The 23,777-nt window shown below is 38.6% G+C and overlaps 3 protein-coding genes across 3 annotated transcripts; 2 read left to right on the top strand and 1 right to left on the bottom strand.

The window, feature by feature from the left end:
* Positions 1 to 1,697: 1,697 nt before the first annotated feature.
* LOC116170334 lies at positions 1,698 to 2,988 on the bottom strand. Its single transcript, XM_031486651.1, has 3 exons — positions 2,944 to 2,988; positions 2,707 to 2,885; positions 1,698 to 2,601 (listed from the first exon to the last, which is right to left on the bottom strand). Exons 2-3 carry the CDS (start codon positions 2,876 to 2,878, stop codon positions 1,841 to 1,843), a joined length of 933 nt encoding a protein of 310 aa, XP_031342511.1. The 5' UTR covers positions 2,879 to 2,885; positions 2,944 to 2,988; the 3' UTR covers positions 1,698 to 1,840.
* Positions 2,989 to 4,270: 1,282 nt separating this feature from the next.
* LOC116170333 (nucleolin-like) lies at positions 4,271 to 6,096 on the top strand. Its single transcript, XM_031486650.1, has 3 exons — positions 4,271 to 4,426; positions 5,016 to 5,503; positions 5,553 to 6,096. The coding sequence occupies exons 1-3, from the start codon at positions 4,384 to 4,386 to the stop codon at positions 5,826 to 5,828; spliced, it is 807 nt and encodes a 268-aa protein (XP_031342510.1). The 5' UTR covers positions 4,271 to 4,383; the 3' UTR covers positions 5,829 to 6,096.
* An 8,615-nt stretch (positions 6,097 to 14,711) lies between these two features.
* LOC116170332 (protein RRP5 homolog) lies at positions 14,712 to 23,477 on the top strand. Its single transcript, XM_031486648.1, has 12 exons — positions 14,712 to 14,935; positions 14,986 to 15,603; positions 18,037 to 18,265; positions 18,313 to 18,548; positions 18,594 to 18,728; positions 18,776 to 18,962; positions 19,013 to 19,120; positions 21,654 to 21,831; positions 22,102 to 22,603; positions 22,653 to 23,040; positions 23,087 to 23,252; positions 23,304 to 23,477. The coding sequence occupies exons 2-12, from the start codon at positions 15,004 to 15,006 to the stop codon at positions 23,458 to 23,460; spliced, it is 2,886 nt and encodes a 961-aa protein (XP_031342508.1). The 5' UTR covers positions 14,712 to 14,935; positions 14,986 to 15,003; the 3' UTR covers positions 23,461 to 23,477.
* The last annotated feature ends 300 nt before the right edge of the window (positions 23,478 to 23,777 follow it).

Genomic DNA, 23,777 nt, shown 5'->3' with positions numbered 1-23,777 from the left:
CTAACAGAAATTATGGCTAGCAAGTACATTAAACAAGAATCACTGGAGGATGAAGATTCAACATTTAGTGATGATGAGGTGTACATGACTTTTAACAACCAGGAGGAAATGATGCACTTCATACTGCCGAAAGAGGAGCTTGAAATCGATGACGGAACTGAACAACAAGTGCCAATAATGAGCGAGATTGAAGGGTTTTCGTGTGCACACTGTGAGTACATCACAACGAAGGAACACGACTTAATGTTTCATCTAAACGTACATCACCGCTCGGATTTTGTTTTTCAATGTGGACAGTGTGATTATAAAACAAAGCGGAAGCACACTTTAACTGTACACGTGAACTCTAGGCATCGTTCGAATGAATTTAAATGTGAAGATTGTAATTATAAGGCACGGTCAAAACTGTCTCTAATCAAGCACGTGATTGGCCATCGTACCCCAACAGAATACAATTGTGCATACTGTGACTACTGCACAAAATCAAAACGGTGTTTAAAGCAACATTTAAGTGCCCGCCACGATTCCGGTCGATTAAACTGTTCACTCTGCAATTACACAACAAAGTGGAAGACCTCATTAACTTATCACATTAAAAGTCGCCACGGTTCCAAGAAATTCAAATGTTCCCAATGCGACTATACAACGAATTGGAGACCGTGTTTAATGATACACGTAAACGGTCGTCACGGTGTCGAAGAATTGAAATGTGCAAAGTGCGATTACACGACAACCTGGAGGCATTCCTTAAAATACCACATCAAAAGCCAACACGGATCCGCCAAGTTTAAATGTCCGCATTGCGATTACAGCACAAAGTGGAAACCGTGTTTGGCTATACACGTGAGCGGCCGCCACGGGCTTAACAAATTTAAATGTGCACATTGTGATCATGAAACAAAGTGGAAGCAGAGCCTTACTGTGCATGTTAATTCCAAACATGCAGACGTCTTTCGGGAATGACTCAAATTGTGATTTAATTTACTTGAACAGAGACATAATTTTGTTTATAAATATATTTATACTACCGCTTTGAAAGTTTAATGGTATTTTGGCTTGGGGCTGTTTATCTCGCACTGATACAGTGCACGGAAAGCATTCTAATAGTTTCATACAGTATTCAATTCAAAAGTAATCAGAATCTTGCACTTTCAGGGTAGTTTAGAACTTTCTATACAACTTACAAAAGGCTCTTTTCTCTGAAAAGAATCAATGCTTTGAAAAGTCCGCAGAAGGTTCTGAAAGCCTTCCATTTTTCGGAACAATCGAAAGCTCTCCAAAGCCTTCTAGGTTCTTTCACTTATAATAGATTTGTCTCGGTCCTAGAAACCCAAGAAAAGACCCTTAAAAATGAAGTCTATGGAAAGTGTTTTAAACACCTTCCAGATTCTTAAGTGTTTATTTCCAAATGCCTTTTCCAGAAAGGTTCAGATCTTTTTCAAGGTTTTCTAGGCCCTGTTCCTTTTGTACTCTTTCCGTCCCGGTTCTGGGAAGCTTGCAGTGCCTTTGGTAGTACTGATCTCCCTGAGCTTTTCCTTGCCATTACCAGAAAAACATGAAAAGTGTCAGGTATACAATAAGGACCATTACTTGTCTGCCATCGTGGACCTAAAGCATGATGGGGAAATTAACGATACTTAATACTCATTTTTGTTAAATTAATTTAAAGCATTTGAGCTTTGGAGCAATAGAACATACAAGGAAATCATCATTTTATTCTTAAACTTAAAAAAATACAATGTACATATTTACATTCTATAACTTGAAGTTTACACGGCATGTTTCTTTGAGATAGGCACAGACCATTCAACAGTAAAAAATTCTCGACCTCACGTCATAACTAAAGTTCCAAATGGCAACTCTGCATGTGCAGAGACAACCTCTTATTAAATTTGGTTGAATAATCGCAATGAATGCACTTAAAGCCATCCGAATTATAGCAGATTTTCATGCGATCAACCAAGTAGGGCTGGAACCGACAAACATGCAGAGCTAGGGACTGTTTCGATTTCGAAACAAAATCACACTGTTCACATTTGGCGACAATATTTGGCACAAATTTATTTTTCCATCGGTTTGACCTATCGAAATCCGTAGCCGGGGTAGCATTTAGGAGAAGATCGACGTAATGGCGCCAAAATATGGTTTTTGCGAGACTATCTTCTACTTTCTCTGATCGATGATTATGTATATCAAAAGAACTTTCAGTTTTTTTCTTTGAAATTGGAGTGGTTTCTGGTTTCACTGGACCTTGATCCACTTGGCCCTTGTGATGTAAAAGCAAAAACGTTGAGCCATGACGACCACTAACGTGTGCAGTGAGATTATACTTCCATTTGGTCGCATAAGTACAACAATTACATTTAAACACCGGTAAAGAACGCATCCACTTTCTTACGTACTCGCAATGTGGATATTTAAATGTCGTTGCACGATGACGGCCACTCATATGGGCAGTTAAATTGTTCTTCCACTTAGTTATGTAATCACAATAAGAACAGTTAAATTCAGCTACTGTCGAACGTACTGGTATATAATATACAGAATATTGCTTTCGTTGGGAGTTGCAAATCTTGTTCTCAAATGGTGTTCGTACTATTTCTAAAAATGAGTAACACAGTCATCTCTTTAACTGGATACGTACGTCTACAAATTTGGAAAAGTACCTCATAAATGAGATGCAATCTCCAATTGAGACTGCATTACCTTGACTATCCTTTCTGCTAACTCCCTCCTGTTTGATACTTTCTCGATTAACATTGTGATTGATCAAAAGCTCCTGTTCACTAATAAATAAACTGAGTTCGGTTTCATACTCCAAATCAATTGGGTCTTCTGCTTCCTCTTCTTCGTCATCTACCGTTTCTGGACTGGACATGCTCGAACTAAAACAGAATTAAAAATAGGTGTTTTTCTTATATTCTTCCGCAAAGAATGATATACCATAACCAACAAAACAGGATAACTCCCGCGAATAGGTTAGGATACGTTAGAACTATTGCAGAAACATTGGAGCTACTCTGGAAAGAACATTTGAAGTAGGTACTAATAAAAACCAAAAATTTAACAGTAGAAATAGAAAAATAATGATCAACTTTTTTATTTTTAATTATTAAAAAGCAATTTTTATGCACAAAGAAAGTCCATCCTGTAAAATGTACTCTTGTTTTTCTTACGGTTTCTACTAAAAATCGATTTTTCACAAACATACAGAAAATAATTAAAAGTCCGAATACGTCCGTACCCTTCAAAAATCAAATTTACCTTATATTTATTAATTACTGATTCTTCTTCTACTTCTTTTGCCTCGGAATATCTGGGAAATGTATAGAAATATAAGATTAGAAAATATTCTGGGACAATGTCAGAAAATTTGTACGAATAAATGAAAATTTTGAGAAAATTAGGAGGTTTATAGCAAATTTTATAAAGAAGTAGGTAGCGGAAAATCTGAGGAAAAAGGTTCTAGAGAAATAACGATGGCAAATGAAACAACATTTTTTAGAAGACCACACACTTCGTATAAAAACCTTCAGGAAAAGAAAGAAAACAACGAAATGGAGATACTCTGGATCTGAGAAGCATAAATTTGGGAATTTTAACCAATTGCAATTGAGGTAAAATAGGTGGGGAATGACTATGCGAAAATAAAACTAAATTAAAGGAATTCTATGAATATATGTAAAATTAGTTGATAAAAACAAGAAATCTTACGAAACAGAAAATTAGTAGAGAATACATAGATATTTTTGAGAGTATAAAAATTCTTTTTTAGCTTCACGAACGTACTACGCAAACTTACTATACTTAATTAATATTTCTTCGACTGTGAACAAAATGAGGGTGAACGAGTTACGAGGTGTTATCTCATTCGCCCATAAAATGTGCAGGGGGTATGCTTTGCATCTTTATTTCACAGAGAAGGTACAAGAAAGGATACAAGAAAATCAAAAAATGGTTGAAGAAATTAAGTAAAGAGAAATCTTTGAACATAAAGGAATTTTTAATGATGTATTTATAATTTTCAGGTAATGCAAGAACCTTTTGGAAAATTAGGGAAAAAGTTTGCGTCAACGCCGGAGCATAGGCAACTCAACCTACACATCAACCGAGCTTTACATACAAGAGACACTTCCAACTGTTATGATGGAATTTTATTAAGAAAATCGGATTTGAATCCTTCGTGAAAGAAATAAATTTAATTTTCTTAATTTAAATGTTAATCGCATTAATTGTACGAAAATTCTCTATTTAAATGATTGGAAAGTGAAAATTGTTGGCCGAGAATGACCGAAGCGGCCTTCGTGCATTTTGTTTTGTACTCGTTCGGTATCTTGTTTGCGTCTTTATTTGTCGTGTAGTCATCTTTTTCTGTGCGTGAAAATGGCAGACATCTCTAAAGAGGATCTCCGTAAGGAAATTACCGGTAAGCTTAAAATTATTGCTAATTTGGGCACGTAGCGAGTTGAAATATACAAAACAAAGTTTGTAATTTTTTTCTGAACAATTTTTCTTAATGTCATTTTACGGGTTCACAGTGAAAATCGGGCATTTTACTCTTGTCGAATTTGTGTTTGTGCTATACACAAACAATGGCTGTATGACGCCAGTGTAGCAGCCATCAATTTACATTGGCACTTATTTTGAAATATCTCTGCATTTACGCCGTTATATTCAAAATACCGTTAAGAAAAACTGTTCAGAAAAATTTGAGCGATTTATGTAGGTGTTTTTCTCCCTCGATTTATGGGCGGTTAAATAATTTTTTTATCAAATTTGACTGTTGACGTTAACGTACTTGACTTGTAATAGACTCGCCAAGTTCGTATCCGACATTAATTTTGGGTCAATATTTAATTGTTCACACAAATATTGCCGTTAAATTAGGGCAAGGGCCCAGAAATAATTATTTATTTTTCTTCATTTGGCGCTTAAACAAGTTGTTTGCCGCCTTTGAATTGTAAGGTGGCGCATACGGCGGTCGGCATTATAACTAAAATAACGAAAAATTACAGCAATCTTGAAAGACGCCGATCTCGCAACGACGTCTGCGAAAAAGGTCCGCCAGCAGCTCGAGAAAAAGCTCGACGCGAACTTGCTATCCCGCAAAAAAGAGATTGACACTCTAGTTATGGAGTACGTAAATTCTAAAGACACCGGTGCTAAAAAGAAGGCGAAAAAATCAGAGTCCGACGAGGAGGAGGAAGAGAACGAGGACGACGAAGAGGAGGAGGGCGATGAGGACGAGGAGGGCTCCGAGGACGAAAAGAAGGACGGTAAACGGGCCGGCGGCAAAAAAGCGGCGCCCGCCAAGCGCTCCAAGAAGGCCTCCGATTCTGAGGCGAGCGAGCCGTCCGACGAAGGCGAATCCGAGGAGGAGTACTCGCCGAAAAAATCCAAGCCTCCGAAAACTCGCAAGCTTCCCCCGAAGAAGAAGAAGGGATCCGAGTCGGACTCCGACGAAGACTGGGCTAAAACCAAAAAGGGCGCCAAGAAAGGCGGCGTAAGTTTTATCAATTTCACTCGTTTCGATTTCTACTGTAATGTTACAGGGTGCTGGCGGAGGCGGCGGCGCCAAACGTGCCGGAAGCGGTTATACTAAAAGCATGACGTTATCGCCAGAATTGGCGGCGTTAGTCGGACAGAGCTCGATGGCGCGTCACGAGGTTGTCAAAAAGATTTGGGAGATTATCAAAGAGCGCGATCTGTACGATCCGAAAAATAAACAGTTCGCTATTTGCGACGATGCACTGTTTAAGGTGATCGGTACTAAACGTTTTCGTACTTTCGGTATGATGAAGTATTTGAAAAGTCATTTCATAAGTTAAATTATTACAAATAATTACTAATTGATTGTAGTTATTGCAATACTTTTAGGTTTTATATCTTAAGTAAGTCCTTGACAAATTAAATTAGTTTTCGTATAATCACACTTTCTCAATCTTTCCGTTCGCGATTGTAATAGTCCCATTTCTTCTGTAATTTTCTACAGGAAAAGTCTGTACTACTTTTGAGTTTGTTTAGTTTTTGTGTTAAAACGTAGGCGAAATATAAATTCCACTTTGATGTAGATCTACTGAATGTATTTTTGTGCACTACCATTTTTTATGTAATGTGCATTATGTCTGTATCAAACAAGTTTAAAATTATAACAAATAAACCTTTCTTTGTTTTGTTTAATTTTATTCCTGGTGATAATTAGGTTGTACTGTTGTTCTCCAAACTGCACACTTTTTAAAGCCAGTATTGCCCTGGGGTATCTACCCCTAGTATGAAGCGAAATACCAAAGATGGAAGCGATTTGCATGATCAGGCAATACGCCTAGTGTTCCTATTAAAATTAATAGAGGGTGCTCAAGACATCTTTGGTACAAAAGACTGTCGAGTAAAGATCAATTCGAGAACACTGGCTGTAGGTAGTAAAGGAGTGCCCGCAGGGTATATTTTCTGGCACATTTCGGAACCTCGAAAGTGCCCCCGTGAACCATTGGACTAGCACTAAAGCACCTATATACACTTTTCAGAAGTAGGCGAACCCAGAAAACTGGAATTGGTCTAAAAAAGTCTGGGCAAGGGCCTAAGAAATAGTTCTCTTTAAAAAAAAACAAGTTGTAAATCAGCATATGCATTATTAAAGCGCATTTTTGGTAATGCAGGTCAGTATTTTATTAGCGAAGTTTAAAATTATCGATCTCACGAGTAATTTTGGCTGCGTTAAATAATTAATTTTATTTAATTTCAATTGACGGTGCGTCTTCATTTTGTAAAACAAATCACAAAGTAAATAATAAGCTTTTATACTGGTAGCGCTATCTAACGGTAAAAATATAGCACCTCCGAAACCCATATCGAAATTATTTTCTTCAATTATCGATCTCACAAGTAATCTAACTCAAAATAGACTAGTGCCTGCACATCTACACTATAGCAGAAAGCTTTTAGTGAAAATTTGAATTCTCTAGGTATTGTAGTTGTGGAGATCTCACGCGGACAGCCGGCCTGCCAGCCATAACGAATATAATAGCGTATTTTTTTCAAAAATGCGCTAAAAAGGCGGCAGAGAGCTGGTTGTTTTTTGAAGTGCAGAGGTATTTCAGGAAAGCTTTCGAATGTCCTGAACCAACACGTTTACAAGAGCCCGCAAAAGACTTTAGAGAAGGACCGAATTCCGCCTCGAAGTGCTTTCCAACGTTTTATAAGAACATTCCTCAATCTTTCCGATAGAGGTGTCTATGTTCTTTCCATAGCTATCCAAAACTTTCCCTTTTCCAAGGCTGTGTGACACCGGCACCATCCAAAAAACGTCTACTTCTAAAAGGAACTAGCAACCTCTATAAAGGAACCAGATAAGGTTTAGGGGTATGACTTTTGCAGGGCATTTTTGAGTCTTTCCTTCTTGACGAACAGTCATTTGTAATACTCTGGAAACAGTTTTGACGACTTTCCAGTGATCCATCTAGGTTTTAGAGCATATTTATAGATCATCAAGACAGGCTCTGGCTCTCTTTTTTTTAAAAGTAATGCAAGACAAATTATGATTCAGAAAAGAATATTCTCGGGAAAACACTTTTTCTTATTAACTTTGGTGCGTAGAATCCAAAACAATTCGTACTTTTTCGATCCGACTTCTCAATCAAAAGTTATTAACTAGAAACCAATTTCGAAAGAAAATTCAAAGGGCTGTAACTTTTGAACTAGTAGCCCAATCTTGGAACTGTTTGAAATTATGGATTCTACAGGCCACATTCTATAAGAAAATGTTTTTTCTCGGTCGATCTGAGACAATTTTTTTTTCGGGCCAAAAAAAAGGCAGGGTTTAACCTTCCTTTTTTATCAAAAGTGGACTGCACCAAAATTTCTCGAGAAAACACTTTTTCTTAGTAATTTTGGTGCGTAGAATTCAAAACGATTCGTACTTTTTCGATTAGACTTCTCAAAAAAAAGTTATAGACTAGAACCAATTTCCTGAGTTTTTTTGTAAATTATTAAATATTCAAAGCAAAAGCATGGTCCTGACATCTATCATTATTAAAGAAGACTAACATGTTATCGATAAATGCAGGATACTTTATTATTACCATTATTTTAATTACACCTATTTCTGGAAGATGTCGCTACACAATTTTTAAATATAATTCATGAAACCAACGTTAGATGTCAGAGCGTTTTTTTTACTTACAGTAACCTTAGATACATTAACAAATAACAATTAACCTCAAAGTCAAATGTACAAATAAAAGTTTGTTTATTTTTTAATCAAAAAATGAACATTATTATCGCTCCTTTCGTTCTTACAGGGTTAAATTAGGGAACTACTGGGAGTGGCAGGAAAGCGGCAGACTATTGAGGAAAATGAAACTGATCGCTCTCGGTCATCGGATCGGAAGATATGTGGTTCTCGATGGATGAGAAACGTTAGCATTGAATTCAGACAACACAAATTGTAATCCAAATAGGCGGACACGGTGGAGAAACCGTTCAAACATCTCAACGTTAAAATCGAAGCGTTCACATGTTTGCAGCAGCTGCAGATGGTGCGAAGCTATTTTAAAAAAAAATTAGCTTCGAGGAATCATTCCATAGAACTACAGATACAAAAACGGTAGTGGAACGTGACAAAAGTGTTACGTAGTTTGCAAGCACGAAAAATGGATTGTTATTTTTGCGAACTTCGAGTAAAAATTGTAAATCGTACCAGTGTCGAATGTTCTATCGACTTTAAACGAAATCCCGTGCAAGAAATTACCGACAACAGTAGAAAATTAGTTTTCCGAACATTGAGTATGATGTGTTGCGTACAAACCAGGCTATATATTTATCAAGTTTTTTCTGTCATATCCGACCGTTGGCTCAGTTAGTCCATTTTGGCCTACAAGAATACAAAACGACCAGAGCCTGAAGACCTACATCATTGAATGATTTTAGTTTATAGTTGATGATCTTAAATACCGTCCCGTCATCTGGCGTAATTAACGCAGAGTCGGATATTACCAATAAATGTGGAGCACCTCTATATTACCATTAAATTAGTTGTTTAAGCATAAGGACAGATGTCACCAGTGACATGAAACAGATTTCCTTTAACACACGAGCTGCGAGTTCATTAAACTAACGTTAGATGTCAAAAAGTTACGTTTTCAAATGTAAATCCTTTATGCAAAAAGGGACTCGTTTTGATCACTATTTTCTAGCATTTCGGCAGAGGGTAGCAATAGCACTTATCTCATTACGGTGTCCTTCATGTACTTAATTGGGGAAAATCAAGCAAAGCCCGAAATTTCAATATGGGTACTCGATATTTGTGTAGCCTGATTTGTAGGCAACACATCATGCTCAATGAATAGAAAACGAACATGTGCTTTTGCAATTCGTAACTTCTTATGCATGGGAGTTTATTTAAAGTACTTGGAAGAACAATTTCAATACAAGTACATTAAAGTCAACCATTTTACAACAACTTTCACACAAAGATCGCACAAACAACACATTTTTTGGGTGCTTGCAAACTAAGTAACACTCGCTCCGTTTCGTTGCCAATTTCACTACCGTTTTTATAACTTTAGTTCTGTCGAATGAACTCAAGGCTCAATTAATTGTTTAACGAATAACTTCGCCCCATCGGCAGCTGCTACAATCATGTATAATCGTTTCGACTTTAACGGTGAGAAGTTTGAATTGTGTTTGAATGGGTTTTCTGCGAGTTCTCCAACGTGTCCTCCTGTTTTGGTTACAAAGCCTTTCCCTTTTCAATTTGTGTTGTCCGAATTCAATGCTAACTTTTCTCACCCATCGAGAACTACATGTCTTCGATTGCACGACCCAGAGCGAACAGTATCATATTCCGCAAAGGTTGAATCTGACGCTTTCCTGTCACTCCCAGTAGCCACTAGCCAGTTCCCTAATTTAATAATAAATAAAGTCACTCTAGATTAAATACAATAAGTACTAGTGCGCCATCTCCATGGCAATCGATTCACTTTCTATCAGTTATAGTTTTAGAAGTCTAGTTGAGATGTCGCCACGTACGCAACTTCTTTTAAAATTTCATTTGAATTTATGCGATTAATAGCAACGTCGCACTTATTATTCCTTAAATGGCAGTACAAAATGTACGTTGTCTTGCAAGATCTGTAGAGCAATTGGAGTTTAATGATCCGGTTTTTGAATAGATAGATTAAATACAATAACGACTAGTGCGCCATCTCCATAGCAATCGATACACTTTCTATCAATTATAGTTTTAGAAGTCTAGTTGAGATGTCGCCACGTACGCACCTTCTTTTCAAATTTTATTTGAATTTATGCGATTAATAGCAACGTTGCACTTATTATTCCTTAAATGCAGTGCCGTTTTTAAGTTTTTCGGGGCCCTGGGCCATTCCTTCGTCGAGGCCCTCTTTACCCTCAATAAAAACGGCAGATTGGGGAGATTCAAGCAAATCCCTAATTTGAATATGGGCACTCGATATTTGTGTAGCCTGGTTTGTAGGCAACACATCATGCTTAATGAACAGAAAAATATATTTTTGCAATTCGTAACTTCTTATGCATAGGAGTTTATTAAAAAGCCCTTGAAAGAACAATTTCAATAACAGGTACATTAAACTGAACCGTTTTACAACAACTTTCACACGAGGATCGCACAAACAACACATTTTTTCGTGATTGCAAACTGCGTAACACTTTTGCCTTATTTCGCTGCCAATTTCACTACCGTTTCTATAACCGTAGTTCTATCAAATAAACTCTAGGCTCAATTCTTTAAAGAATAGCTTTGCACCATCGCCAGCTGCTGCAATCATGTAATCGTTCCGATTTTAACCTTGAGAAGTTTGAATTGCATTAGAATGGGTTTTCGGCGAGTTCTCCACGGTGTCCTCCTGTTTTGGTTACAAAGCATTTCCCTTTTCAATTTGTGTTGTCCGAATTCAATGCTAACGTTTCTCATCCATCAAGAACTACATGTCTTCGATTGCACGACCCAGAGCGAACAGTATCATATTCCGCAAAGGTTGAGTCTGCCGCTTTCCTGTCACTCCCAGTAGCCAGTTCCCTAATTGAAACCTGTAAGCGAGAAAGGAATGATAACAAAGTTTAATTTTTTTCTATAAAATAAACAAACATTCATTATGCATTTGAGGTTAAAACTTCATATATCTATGGTTTTTAAATACAGCGCTCTGACATCTAACGTTAGCTTCATAAAGTACATTATAAAATTAGTGTGGCGACATCTTTGAAGTGTAAGTTCCAACTAAAATAATGGTGGTAATAAAGTGTCCTGCATTTGGCGATAAAATGTTAGTCCCCAATAATAAAGACAGATGTCAGCACAATTATTCCGCTTTCTCAATAAAGTCACTGTATTCTGCTTTAATTCCAAAAACTCAGGCAAGTCTATAAACATTTTGGGATTTGTGCCTTTCGCTGTCAAAGGAGTAAACCACGAAACTCGAAAATTAAACATTTCGCTCCTGTATTATAGCCTATTCCTTTGTGTCATAGCGTTTTTGGAATGCCAAAAGACAGGGCGGGTAAACGGACGGCCGTCCGTATACCTCTTTGGTATACCTACACCTAGATTTTTGACGGTTTTAATAAAGTATCTGTTCGCAACACACGAGTTAAATCGCCATAATGGGCTACTAGTTCAAAAGTTACAGCCCTTTGAATTTTCTTTCGAAATTGGTTTCTAGTCCGTAACTTTTGATTGAGAAGAGAATTATATTCTACTGATACAAGATTTCGGACCTAACCTAACTACCACGCTAACCTAACCTCACTAATATTTTACCCTAACCTTCAATCTCCTCGCACATTATATTCTCCTGATACAAGATTTCGGACCTAAGCTAACTATCACGCTAACCTAACCTCACTAATATTGTATTCTAACCTACAATCTCCTCGCACATTATATTCTCCTGATACAAGATTTCGGACCTAACCTAACTACCACGCTAACCTAACCTCACTAATATTGTATTCTAACCTTCAATCTCCTCGCACATTATATTCTCCTGATACAAGATTTCGGACCTAACCTAACTACCACGCTAAACTAACCTCACTAATATGTTATTCTAACCTTCAATCTCCTCGCACATTATATTCTCCTGATACAAGATTTCGGACCTAACCTAACTCCCACGCTAACCTAACCTCACTAATATTGTATTCTAACCTTCAATCTCCTCGCACATTATATTCTCCTGATACAAGATTTCGGACCTAACCTAACTACCACGCTAACCTAACCTCACTAATATTGTATTCTAACCTTCAATCTCCTCGCACATTATATTCTCCTGATACAAGATTTCGGACCTAACCTAACTACCACGCTAACCTAACCTCACTAATATGTTATTCTAACCTTCAATCTCCTCGCACATTATATTCTCCTGATACAAGATTTCTGATCTAACCTAACTACCACGCTAACCTAACCTACCTAATATTTTATTCTAACCTTCAATCTCCTCGCACATTATATTCTCCTGATACAAGATTTCTGATCTAACCTAACTACCACACTAACCTAACCTCACTAACATTTTTTCCTAACCTTCAATCTCCTCGCACATTATATTCTCCTGATACAAGATTTCTGATCTAACCTAACTACCACGCTAACCTAACCTCACTAACATTTTTTCCTAACCTTCAATCTCCTCGCACATTATATTCTCCTGATACAAGATTTCTGATCTAACCTAACTACCACGCTAACCTAACATCACTAATATTTTATTCTAACCTTCAATCTCCTCGCACATTATATTCTCCTGATACAAGATTTCTGATCTAACCTAACTACTACGCTAACCTAACCTCACTAACATTTTTTCCTAACCTTCAATCTCCTCGCACATTATATTCTCCTGATACAAGATTTCTGATCTAACCTAACTACCACGCTAACCTAACCTCACTAACATTTTTTCCTAACCTTCAATCTCCTCGCACATATATTCTCCTGATACAAGATTTCTGATCTAACCTAACTACCACACTAACCTAACCTCACTAACATTTTTTCTAACCTTCAATCTCCTCGCACATTATATTCTCCTGATACAAGATTTCTGATCTAACCTAACTACCACGCTAACATAACCTCACTAATATTTTATTCTAACCTTCAATCTCCTCGCACATTATATTCTCCTGATACAAGATTTCTGATCTAACCTAACTACCACTCTAACCTAACCTCACTAATATTTTATTCTAACCTTCAATCTCCTCGCACATTATATTCTCCTGATACAAGATTTCTGACCTAACCTAACTACCACTCTAACCTAACCTCACTAATATTTTATCTAACCTTCAATCTCCTCGCACATTATATTCTCCTGATACAAGATTTCTGATCTAACCTAACTAGCACTCTAACCTAACCTCACTAATATTTTATCTAACCTTCAATCTCCTCGCAGATTATATTCTCCTGATACAAGATTTCTGACCTAACCTAACTAGCACTCTAACCTAACCTCACTAATATTTTATTCTAACCTTTAATCTCCTCGCACATTATATTCTCCTGATACAAGATTTTTGATCTAACCTAACTACCACACTAACCTAACCTCACTAATATTTTATCCTAACATTCAATCTCCTCGCAGATTATATTCTCCTGATCCAAGATTTCTGACCTAACCTAACTAGCACTCTAACGTAACCTCACTAATATTTTATTCTAACCTTCAATCTCTTCGCAGATTATATTCTCCTGATCCAAGATTTCTGACCTAACCTAACTAGCACTCTAACCTAACCTCACTAATATTTTATTCTAACCTTAATCTCCTCGCACATTATATTCTCCTGATACAAGATTTTTGATCTAACCTAACTACCACACTAACCTAACCTCACTAATATTTTATTCTAACCTTCAATCTCCTCGCAGATTATATTCTCCTGATACAAGATTTCTGATCTAACCTAACTAGCACTCTAACCTAACCTCATTAATATTTTATCCTAACCTTCAATCTCTTCAGATTATATTCTCCTGATACAAATTTCTAACCAAACTTAAACAACCCCCCCCCCCTCCCCCTCTCCCGAAACACCGAAATCCCACTTCACTGCATTTAAATTTAGATTACAAATGAAACCTATTCACTGTAACGTTTGTGGTTGCAAATTTGTATATACATGGTAATTCAAAAATATACGATATTCAGGTGCTTACCTTTGGAAGTGTCTCCAAGTGTTCAAAGACTACGGAAGGTCTTGATTTAATGACGACTCACATCCTGTAGTAAAAAATACAGTATTTACTTTTTTCCGGTGCATACAAAATATGAAGTTGATTATGGTTTTTCAAAGACGAAACGTCGCAGTGAAAATCCGTGGCCACCATCTTCTAGAGCTGAAAAAGTGCCCAACATCATTTTACTAAGCCCTAAAATACGCATTGTTTTCTCAGTTAACCAACTGGGTATCTCATATGGTTTTTGTTTTCCCTATACTGTGCATTCTTATCTTGAACACAATGTATAGGGTGGTCCGTATGAAAAAATGTAGTTTAGGGTCGTATAAGAAAAACAAACACTGTATAAAAACTGTGTACCTATCGCGATGGATTGAACATAAATAAGTGCTCTTTGCCTTTCCTAAAGAAAGTGTCCAATTTGGACCACCCTATACAGTAGACATAAATTGCTAAAACACTTGACTGTTACAGGTTGTAAGCGGCGGACTAATCGGCACCTACCTGAAACAAACCAAGGGCTGCATTCACGAAGGTTACCTAAAAACCCCCCTGGAGGACTTATCCGAAACTTCAAGCGGCGACAAGTTCAAGGCGTACGTTTTACACGTTCACCCTGTAACAAAACAGACCCATTTTACCTTACGTCCGACTCTCACGGCCGCATCTAAACACAAGAACGGCCCCGTTTTAACTTGCCAGGTAAGTTACGGCGCGCGCATCCCGCACCATCACAACGCGCATATTTGCAGTTCGTGAAAAGGACGAAGATGGGCATCCTTCTGCGACTGGCCGACGGCGCCGTGGGCTTCGTCGCTCGGAAACGGCTCGACATGCTAAGCCTCGACGACGTGCCGTCCAAGTGTCGCATCTTGGACTATCGACACTTGGAACAGCTCTACATTTGTAGCTTCGATACGGACGCACCCGACAAAACTGACGAAACTGACAATTTAAAAATCGGACAAACGGTTCGCGCCACCATTTCCGGTATAAACTCGAAAGGAATCGCGCTAAAACTCGGAAAAGTCGGCGGGTTTATACAAAATGTACACCTCGCCGACGAGCCGTACGATAACGAGGTTAAAGAAAGATTCAAAGTTGGCGACGTTATCTCCGCAAAAGTTTGGAATATCAACGAAGGCGGAGTGTACTTTACTTGTAAGGAGGCGTTGTTGGACAAGGAGGTCGGTCCGATGTCGCTTGAAGACTTCGAAATTAATAAGCCGTACCCTGGCGTTGTAGTGAATAAGAGTAAAAAGGGGATTATGGTGGTCTTCTTCGGCGATGTGAGGGGGATACTTTTTAAGGACTATTTGAATAGAATATTTGGGAATCAGTGGCAGGATGCGATGTACGAAGGCGAAGTGGTATGTAGTAATTTAATTAAAACCCCACAAAATGTAATGGGTAAAATTCATTTTATTTCGTGCTCCGCGTCCAAATGGCAGATGTCATTAGATCATTTGTTTCACTTTATCTATCCTTGCGATTAAAGAAATCAATTTAACAACTAAAAAGAGACTACTCAAAATGTCAATTTAACATCTGCTATAAAATATAGAGATGCTATACCAATTACGAAATACAGGGTACAGAAAAAATTCCAAAACAATCAATTATCTCCGCAACGAATTTATTAAGCGGCAGAGCAAAGCGATGGAAACTTTATAGGGGAGTTGATGGCGTCCGTGACCACGAAACTACCAAACGCTCGGGTTGATTTCGGTCCAAACTTTGCACAGTTGACCTATCACATGTAACAAGCCTATTGAAAATGGGTCAAATCCAATCCGAGGTGCTCTGCCGTTTTTTTAGATCCGCTTTAGGGATTTATTGTCTACAATGTCAATTTTTTATTACGGAAATTGCACCTACTAATTTTTTGGTAATGAAACACCCTGTATGTTTTTTTTTTAATTTTTGAATACGCAATAAAAAAAGTCCCCCAGACCACCCGGTGCTATGTTCTTCCCCAGAAACGTAAAGCGTTAGCACTCATACGATTCTTTGTGAGAGAACATCATCAAACCTATCAACACAGTCCTGTAGTGCATGGAACACTGTACAGGGTGTCCTATTAATAAAGGTCACAGTCCTTATCTATGGAACCGTTAATTGTACAGCTTGGGGCAAAAGATTTTGTTAACAAAAGCTGCCAGGATAAATCGCTGGAAATTATTTTCAAGTTTCTAGGTTAACCGCTAGAGGGCGCATGATACAGGCAGAAGCAAAGAAATGTTTTTTTTCCAAAAATATCCAATAAATACGCATAAAAAGTGCATGCATCGCAATTTTGCACCATTTTGAGCCAGAACATATTCATCTAGCTCATAAAATGTGAGGGGTGGGGAAAGGGGAATATCTCATTAAGGAATTGAATGTAACTTCGGTTTAGGTGACCCGATTCTGAAAAAGCTCTCTTTGTGTAATCAGAGTTTACGTGAATAGACATTTTTTAGTAAATGTGATGAGTGGTAGAGGGCGCGATTTGACATCCACATAAACAAAAAAAGTATTTTGCCATGGCCAACCAGATCACGCGACCTAACTTGCTTAGATTTCTATTTGTGGGGGAGCTTAAAAGACCTAGTCTTTTAAATAAGGCCATATACAGGATGTTGCGGCGAGAATTAGACATGGAATTCATAACATATTTATGGCTGACAGCTCTACTGTATCGAAAATGATGGCAGATATGGTTAGTATCGCTTCTTATGTGTTCTTTTGTTTCATTGCTGACTTGGATGAATATAAATATTGCAATTTAAATTTGCGAATGTGCGTATTTTCGCCAGTTTTACGAAACACGTATCAAAATGCGGTTTTCACTGAAATTTTCAATTTTTCATCTTATTTGATATCATTATTCGTTTCTTTTGAAATTTTTTAAGAAAATCTGCAAAGTTCATGTGGAAGTCCAACCGCGCCCTCTACCACTCATCATAATTACTAAAAAAGGCTCAGTTCATGTAAAATCTGGTTCCGCAAAGAGAGCTGTTTCCGCAATAAGACCAATTATGTGAAAATCAGTTTACCTAAACCGAAGTTACATTCAATTCCATAATGAGATATTGCCCTACCACCACCCCTCATATTTTATGAACTAGAGCAATGTTTCCTGCCCCAAAATGATGCATGGTTGTTAGGTATACTTTAGTAAAAAAAACATTTTTCTTCTTAACCATTTATCTCACGCCCTCTAGTGGCGAACCTAGAAAATTGAAAAAAATTCTCTTGTCGCTTTTGTTAACAAAATTTTTTTCCTCAAGCTGTGCAATTAACAGTTCCATAGATATGGCCTGTGACCTTTATTAATAGGACACCCTGTACAGTCTACACTCTACAGGAAAGAAAGATTGGTCTGTCCGTTTTCAAAAGAGCCTTGAAGGCTGGGCAACCTTGTGAAAAAAAACGTAGTTCTGGGGGGTAAGGTATACCTCTCAGCATTTACGAAGACTTGATTACTTTTAGGGTAATTTTTTGAAAGAAAAAATTCTCTTTATGTGACGGTTTTGTCCGTCTGTCTGTTCCCCGTCTAAGGAAAAGAGACAGCGATGTGAAACCTTCCCCAATCTATTGCTACGAGTTCCAGGATCAGTGCTATTGAATATGAGCCGGATCAAAAGTCTGGTTTCAGTACAAGCTGAGCGGCAAAAAATTCCCCGACTAAAAATCGTATGCGATTCTTCGTAATTATCTTGTTTCTAAACGTTACCATGATGGTGCTAAGGGAAATACAGATGAATTATAATCCCACAGCTCCACTAGTAACTTTTGTCTACACTAAACAAACATTTAAGGTACTTCCCGTCGTTGAAAAAATGGAAAACGGCATACTCCGCCTAAAATTTAGCGTACCCGAAGTTCACTCGGTAGCTCGTCCGTTAAACGTGGGCGAATACGTTGCGGCCCAAGTTACACAGAATATACCGCAAGGGCTTCATATAACCATCCCAAGGAAAAATCAAAAAGGATTTATACCTGTGGCGCATCTGAGCTGCAGCTTGTCGTTGACGCCGCAGTTATTGGGTGAGTATACGAAATCGCGCAGACGTATCTCACGCGCCCTCTTTTAGACACGTACAACGTCGGCGATGATTTGGACGATTTGATGTGCGTGTCTGCCGATGACAAGACGTTTTCCATACGAGAAGGTCGACGATTCAAGCTGAGAGGTGCGCAGGTGCCTTCGTCGAGCGATGTACGAGTGGGATCGTTGCTGAGGTGCTCCTACTTGAAATCTTACAATCAGCGAGTCTGCGTTTCCGCCCTGGTCGCACCCAAGCCGATGGTTTTAAATCTCTACAACAACGTACGTATAAATCGCAGATTAGAGTGACCTGTTACCGAATTTTAGGAGATGGATGTCGAGTCAAATCGCAAATTTGCCAGTCAGCAAGGAATCACTGTCAGAGTAACACGCATTAATAACGATAGGAAGCGGATTAAAGTATCGGCCCGTACTACTGATGTTTACGATTGGAGCTTGGAGGTAATCGACGATCTGGTGCGGTTTTCGGCTAATCGCTTAGATTTTAGGACGCGGTGTATGAATTAGAACAATATTTAAGTGATATACGCAGAATACAAGATCGTTCCTCGCACGTAACGAAATGTTGCCTGGGACAGCAAGTGGATTGCACAGTGAAGACGGTTGCAAAGGATTACGCGACAGTAACTGTGGAGGGGGACGTTGAGGGGATCGTTGTGAAACATCACTGCTTGGGTAGGGTTTTTAGGTGTCGGCTTTAGTTTAATTTTGTCTTTGTTCGATAGCCAAGATGGAAGTTGGTGCCGAAGTCCGAGGACTGGTGCTATGGGTAGACGTTCAAAAAAATCTGATGATCATTTCACTGAAGATGGACCAATTAAATTTCAAACATGGTAAGAAAAGAAAAAGAGCTTGCTTCGTTATTGATCACAATAAGTGAGTTATTTAATCCTGTTCCTTCTGCGGCTCGAAAGTGTTCCTTCGCCGACATCTCAACTAGACTTCTAAAACTATAATTGATAGAAAGTGTATCGATTGCCATGGAGATGGCGCACACAGTTCCAAGATCGGACTACTAGATCAAAAGTTACAGCCCTTTGAATTTTTTGTGAAAATTGGCCCATAACTTTTGATTGAGACGTCTAATCGAAAAAGTACGAATCGTTTTGGATTCTACGCACCCAAATTAATAAGAAAAAGTTTTTTCCCGAGAAATTTTGGTGCAGTCGATTTTTGATAAAAAAGGAAGGTTGTACACTGCCTTTTTTTTGGGCAGAAAAAAAAATTGTCTCAGATCGACCGGAAAAAAATATTTTCTTATAGAATGTGGCCTGTAGAATCCATAATTTGAAACAGTTCCAAGATCAGACTACTAGATCAGAAGTTACAGCCCTTTGAATTTTTTGTCGAAATTGGTTTTTTGCCCATAACTTTTGATTGAGACGTCTAATCGAAAAAGTACGAAATTTTGGTGCAGTCGATTTTCGGTAAAAAAAGGAAGGTTGCCTTTACCGGGCTTTTAAACTACAATTGCTCTACAGGATCTGGCAAGACTCCGTACATTTTGAACTGCCTTTTAACGAATAATAAGTGTGACGTTGCTGTTAATCGCATAAATTCAAATGAAATTTACAAAGAAGTTGCGTACGTGGCGACATCCAGAGCTGGGAAGTAATCGATTACAATTGTAATTGATTACAGTATTTAATTACTTTCTGTCTAATCAGTAACTAAATACTTTTAAAGTACTGTAATCAGTATTGTAATTTAATTACTTTTCTCAGTAGTAATCGTAATTAGTAATCATATTGTAATCATGAGTACAAAAGGAATCATGGCAGTTGTTGTAGCAACGCCATTAGGTCCTCGCAGCTTGATCGGCAATGGTCTTCGTTTAACTTGAGCGCTCACCCTTTGAACAAGGCTGCCAACTTGTTTAGGTTCCTCTTTTGGTTTGTCCCCATGAAGGAGTGTGCAATGCTTACTCTCATACCTACTTCTGCGGTTTTGAACTACTTTTAGCGTACCTGGAGTTTGTTGCAATCCTTGAAGATGTTCCAGACCTCCACCAAATTTTGCTGTCTGAAAGCCCCCCCCCCCTCCCCCATGAATTATTTTCCTAAGATCTTGTTTTTGAATGTAAAACGTGCATAACTTTTACATTCGAAAACCAACTGGTCTCAGAATTTGCGTACGCGTGCCTTTAGTGGCGCCAAGTACAATTTTTGAAAATGGGGGGGGGGGGCACAAGTTCACATCATGGTATTCTAATGAAAGGTCTCACCGAAATGCGCGACCCCTTTCCGAGATCAGTAGATGGCCTGGGGGGAGTAGAGAGGGGATAGAAATTAATTTTATCTTTCATGGTACTCCAATTAAAGGTCTCAACAAAAGGAACTGTTTTCTACCAACTACCGCCCTACTTTCCGACTCATTTTTTGTTATTTGTCCCTCTTGTTCTAGGCCCTCAACACACAAATACAGAGTGACCCCATAACGCTTTTTAAAGGTGCCCCTTATCAAAAGAGAGGATGGGTGGGGGGGGGGACTGGTTTTATCCTTCATGGTACTGTAATGAAAGATCTAAACTAAAGGAATCAACCATATCCTCCTCCTCGACTCCTTGTCATGATAGGATATAACTAATTCCTTATATTTCAAGAACAGATTCTCGGATGATGGTACTCACAAAAGACGATTGGGACGTCTGGAAGAAATATAACTATTGGTGATGTCAAAACTTTATCTAAATAGATTGACTTATAGCAGTTAATATTATTTATCCCTTACTTGTACTCAAATTAATATGCACGAGGGCGATATTCACTATTTATCACTTCGGCATCGATATTGGAACTTCTATTAAACACAATTCAATTTGCATAATTTATATTTTTTAATAATTCGGAATTAAAAACCGAAAAAAAAATTGAAACCGGAACCGAAAATTACGAAGGCCACAGAACCGAAACCCTTTAAAAATAATTCTACCTAAGTAATGCAAAACCGGAACCTATACTTCATATGGGTTGGGTTCCAACCCCTGACTGAGGTCGGACGAACCCCACTGCAGAAATTTTTAATATTTGAGTGCCTGTCCCGATAATAAAACTATGCATTTTTTATTTGTGCAACATACAACAAAATGTTGGTGAAGTCCCCTGAGTCAAAACAATGAGCTCTGTGTAGTACAGGATAGTTCAACAAAAGGCGTCAGCATTCAGGAATAAATATTTGCAAGTTCGAGACTACCATTGTACAAGTGTCTGAATATAAAATATAAATAGCCAATAGGAACAAGGTTTATAGTGCGTCGCTGACCAACGAAACCATACCTTTGTTGCTATTGGTTATTTCTTAATGATCTAATGATAATGATTGTATACACTCACCAGTGACATCTAGCGAATGTTACTATCTTTGCAGATTCCAAGGCCCATTTGAATACCTCCACTGAAGCTTCCGTTCTGTATTTTAACGACGACTTCGCAATGGTAATCACTAAAAGTAATCACGCCGTCTTCATTCCAATGTTGAGCAACAATAAATTTTTGATGGTTGGTCAATACAAACCCAATCAGAAAGTCAATGTAATCGTTAAACGGTATGTGCTCCACCCATCGGTCATTAATGGACTGCGCGCGCCAATGCCAAGCACGGATACTGTAGCTGAGAGAGAAGGGAAAACTAACGGTCTTACGGTTACGCATCTGATTGGTCCTTTCAAATTTATTAAGAGAACCAATCACCCTCTTCGTTTTCCCTTCTCTCTCACTTGCAGTATCCGTGGTGGCATTGGCGCGCGCAGTCCATTTTTTATATGTCGATGACTCTACCAAAGTGCCTGTCGAAATACAGCTTTTGTTATTTTTAGTATAGTCAACGGTATGGCGGTGGGTATCGATGAAGCTATTTTTAAGAGATTTAGTTCTAAGCAAAAAGTGGCGCCATCTGTGGAGAAGGTTATAAAAAGCGAAGATGAAGAGCCAGTGGATGGCAATGTTTCTAGTTTAGAGGAGGAGAGCAACAACGATGAAAAGGAAATTTCACCTGCAAATGAAAATTCCCAACGCAAGACGGTAGCCCCCACCTTGCCAGGCCTCGATAACTTCTTCAGCGCGCCAAAAGTGGTCGAATCGGAAAGCTCGTCAGACGAAGAGGTGCCGCGCGAAAGGAAGTCAAAGAAGAAGAAGAAGCTCACCGCGGCGGAGCGTACCGAAATGATACGTCATAATGAGGAGAAAATTCGCGCCAAGGAAATCGAATTGGCCGACGCGTCCCTGGAGCCCGACAGCGAGGAGCGTTTCGAACGGCTCGTCGCCGGCAATCCGAACAGCTCCGAATTATGGGCCAAGTATATCGCGTACTGTGTGTCGGTGAGTAGGCCTCCCTTTACACTCCCCGCTCGCTTATCGAACATTCTAGAATGCAGAAATCCAAAAAGCGCGAACTATTGCGAGACATGCGCTGAAACGGATCGATCTCAATGAGACAGTCGAACGCTACAACGTGTGGATTACGCTGTTAAATTTGGAAAACAGCTACGGTGACAAAGATTCCTTTAATGCCGCGTTTGAGGAGGCGGCGAGGTGCAATGACGACCTGCAAATCTACCTGGACGTCATCGACTTATTTGCAAACTCAAAAAGATACTCGGAAATGAACGAAAAAATCAAGAAGATGAAAACGAAACATAAGACCGATCCGAAAATGTGGACGGGCATCGCGCGCGTCTATTACAAGTGTGGCCACCTACAGGACGCACGAAACGTGCACAGTTCCGCACTCAAGACCGTCCACAGCAAAGCAGACCGTGAGTAAATCGACCGTCGGTGTCACTTTTCAAAGTCGTCTTTCAGATGTCGACCTTGTTGTTCAGTTTGCGGTGATGGAATTTAAGTACGGCGAAAAGCACCACGCCGAGGCGCTGTTCGAAACCGTATTACAAGAGAATCCCAAGCGGGTCGACGTGTGGAGCACGTACGTCGATCAAATGGTGAAGAAAGACAACATAGAGGGCGCTAGGTTAGTTAATCCTTTCAAGTTTGCAATTAATTAAACTTTGTTTTATCGTAGGAGAGTATTAGAACGGGCTGTTTGTAATAGCATACCTCCGAAAAAAATGAAGATCTTATTTAAGAAGTTTAAGGAGTTGGAATTGAAGTTCGGTAACGAGGAAAGTGTTCAACATGTAATTGAGTTAGCAAAGCAGTACTTAGGGAATAAATTGTAATAAAGATATTAGTACTCTTTTGTTTTTTAAGACTAAGATGAAGCAATAGTTAAAAAAGTCTTGATACAACCCTCAGTAGCCTCGGCCACCTCCCACAATTCCAAATAATTGAATTTAAAATTATTACTTAGACACAAAACTGATCATTTACAGAAGACATAAATTTATTCGGTCAATAAAGCCGCATAAAAGGCCAACTAGCTCGTGGTTAAACACAAAATAAGATCTTATCATGGGTTGAGCTCCACCATAGAGGCAATACAATCCTCTATGGCGCCACTCAATTATTAACTTAACTCTCCCCATATGAAATTGAG

This window comes from Photinus pyralis, unplaced genomic scaffold (genome assembly GCF_008802855.1).
Source record: "Photinus pyralis isolate 1611_PpyrPB1 unplaced genomic scaffold, Ppyr1.3 Ppyr1.4_LG5, whole genome shotgun sequence".
NCBI lineage: Eukaryota > Metazoa > Arthropoda > Insecta > Coleoptera > Lampyridae > Photinus > Photinus pyralis.
The sequence above is the reverse complement of the archived record's forward strand: the minus strand, read 5'-3'. Positions and strand labels throughout refer to the sequence as shown.